At 40.1% G+C, this 2,620-nt stretch overlaps 1 protein-coding gene across 1 annotated transcript in view; it reads left to right on the top strand.

Annotated features, from left to right (window-relative positions):
* LOC101862468 (ras-related protein Rab-23) overlaps nt 1–1,847 on the top strand; it is a 24,320-nt gene extending 22,473 nt beyond the window's left edge. The window contains exon 9 of the mRNA XM_035973390.1: nt 1,673–1,847. Within this exon, the coding sequence (XP_035829283.1) occupies nt 1,673–1,755 (83 nt within the window). The 3' untranslated portion in view covers nt 1,756–1,847. The remainder of the gene's footprint in view (nt 1–1,672) is intronic.
* Nucleotides 1,848–2,620: the final 773 nt, after the last annotated feature.

The following is a 2,620-nucleotide window of genomic DNA, read 5'->3' as shown; positions in this document are numbered from 1 at the left end:
GCTCTCATCTCGTATCTGTCCCCGTTGTTTTATGCAAAAAAAATTCTGAAATTATGCAAACTGAGCCCAAAAATGTGAAATTATGCGATTCTGTTAATTTTTAAAAAGAATGATGAAGATAAAGAATCCGAAATTATGCCCCAAAAAGATGAAATTTGTCTAAATTCCGCGGGGTGCATAAAACCACGGGGACAGTCATATGGCAGAAGCCACCTCTCTCATCTAATATGGCAGAAAAATGACTGTTTTCATGAGGGGTTAGTTTTTTCACATTCCAGAATTTATGCTCAAAATCAAATACTATCTGAGTATGCCGTGACTTTTGAAGATTTGACTAACACTAAAATGACTAATCTATGACTCTATCTATGACTCTATCCATGATTTTATCTACGACCCTAATTGTGACTTGGGTGCCCTCAGCCCCTCTCACTAACAACAGCTTTCTGAAGTTGTCGGGTGCTCTGGTGTGGTTTGCTTCTTCTTTCCTATCAAACAGCTATCGTCTTTATCTCTCCTCCTCCTTTTTTTGTGTTTGTTACTCTCTTTTAACGCCTCTAATATTCGGCACTTATATGACTTTATTGTGTTTCAAGTGCCGTAAAACTCTTACTAAAACTAAACAACTCTCTGAAGTTCTCCTGTGACATTTCACCAGCATCTGTGGTGGAACGGTTAGGTTCATTGCTGTCATGCACAGAAGACTCGGGTTCAATTCCTGAGTGGGGACAATGTTTAGTTTATCGAGTATCCCCACCTCTCTTCTCGGATACTGTATCCCTTTCAGCTGTCAAAAAGCCTTCCTTCCCCTCTAAATGACTTACATTGCGTCGACGGAGGGATGAGACATTTTACAATCCTTATAGAGATGTCGGCTGATGGTTTGTTCTGATACTTTCGTGATATAGTACATATGGTCGCTTTTAAGGACAAGCGGGCTAACCCAGATTTCGGGGGTTTCCAGAAATCTTGACCTACAGCAGAAGTGGGCATTGCCCTACCTATAAACAGGAGAAGTTTGGTGTCACTGGTGTGTATATTTTGTTTGGTTATAGGGAAAACTCTCCTTGTCTTGTAAAGAAACTGAACAAGGGGCAAAAACTTTACCTTCGATTTTCTCAAAACAGCATTTTTAGGGATAGCCCGCTTGTCCTGAAAAGCGACCATTATATACTAAATAGTATACTGCTGATGAAATCCCACTGATCTGGTGCCAGGCTCACCGCTAGCTCTGTCTATGCCATGTGTTTTGTTATATCGTGTACAAAGTTTCAAGATCTGGGTAATTTACACTACTACATTCCTCCAAACTTGTCCATCCCACCTTCCAACGTAACATATTTTTTTTATTTGTGAGGCGTGCTGACAAAATGAGTTACTTCTCGCAATACACAAACGAACATATTGTCCAGACATCTACAATAGGGACAAATTTGTAAGATTTTTTTAAATGAATGCTATATTCTTTAACTATAACCTGTCTTTTAGTATTCTAAACTTATAAATTGTAAAAAACTTTACGTATAAGAGTGATATATCGATTTCCTTAACTTAAGGCTCGAACCTGAGAAGTCACTCGTTCTGTCAGCACGCTACACATTTATTTTGTTTTGTTTTGTTCATCATACTTCCTTGCCATCTAAAACTATTTATTTGTTGTATGGTTTTACAGGTGTATACTGTATGTTATGCAATCCTCTTGTCAAAGTTGGACCTGTGCTTTCATTTCTTTGTGGGACTTTGAGAAGTCAGTAAACTGTTTCTTGTCATGGCCGTGTTTTGTGCTTTCATTTCTTTGTGGGACTGCTGAAAGGATTTGAGAAGTCAGTAAACTGTTTCTTGTCATGGCCGTGTTTTGTGACTTCTTTATTTGTAGTACTTGTACCGTAGTACACTCGTGGAACTTGGAGAAGAATCACAGAAATCGATGTACAGAAAAGTGGGAAGACATGAAATAACATCAAGAGGCTGGCCCAGGATAGAGAAAAGTGGAGGGTGTTTGTCCGTGGCCTATACCCTGATGCAGGGTGAGAAAGGCAATGATGATGATGATGACCGTAGTACAGTCTTACTCCAGAAGACATTATTCTTTCCTTCTTTTCTTTCTGTCTATCTGTTGGTCATGTCTGTCTTACTATTTCCCTTCACTAAATGATTGTTTAACTCATCGATGTGCTTCTCTCTTTCAAACAAAGATCATGTCCAACAGAAACAGAGGTCTAACCCCCCGGGGCGGTACCACTGACCGAAGTGTCTTTGGGCCATTCCCAAAGGGAGGACATTTCTCGCTCTAATGCACCAGTAGAATTGTAAATGGGCTGATCCAACAATGCCATGCTCATAACTATGCCTGAACTGCAACAGGGAACTGCTGCTTTTTCTTTCCTCGTCCTTACTATCGTCATTTTCCTCTACTTCTTTTGTATGTTTATCACACTCTTGTGACCCGCTATTTCCGGGGTGCTTTGAAAGTTGAAACAGACTATGTGCTGTTGAAGCTAGAGAGGTGAGCAGAGTAAGTCTGCTTCCCTGTAAAGACTTCTCTGTTGACACCCAACCCTTGGCGTTCATATGACCTTATGCAGTTGCGAGCGCCGTAAAACCTCTACTATATTTTTTT

The sequence above is a fragment of the Aplysia californica genome, unplaced genomic scaffold (assembly GCF_000002075.1).
Source record: "Aplysia californica isolate F4 #8 unplaced genomic scaffold, AplCal3.0 scaffold01193, whole genome shotgun sequence".
Lineage (NCBI taxonomy): Eukaryota > Metazoa > Mollusca > Gastropoda > Aplysiida > Aplysiidae > Aplysia > Aplysia californica.
This window is presented reverse-complemented; position numbering and strand designations above follow the sequence as displayed.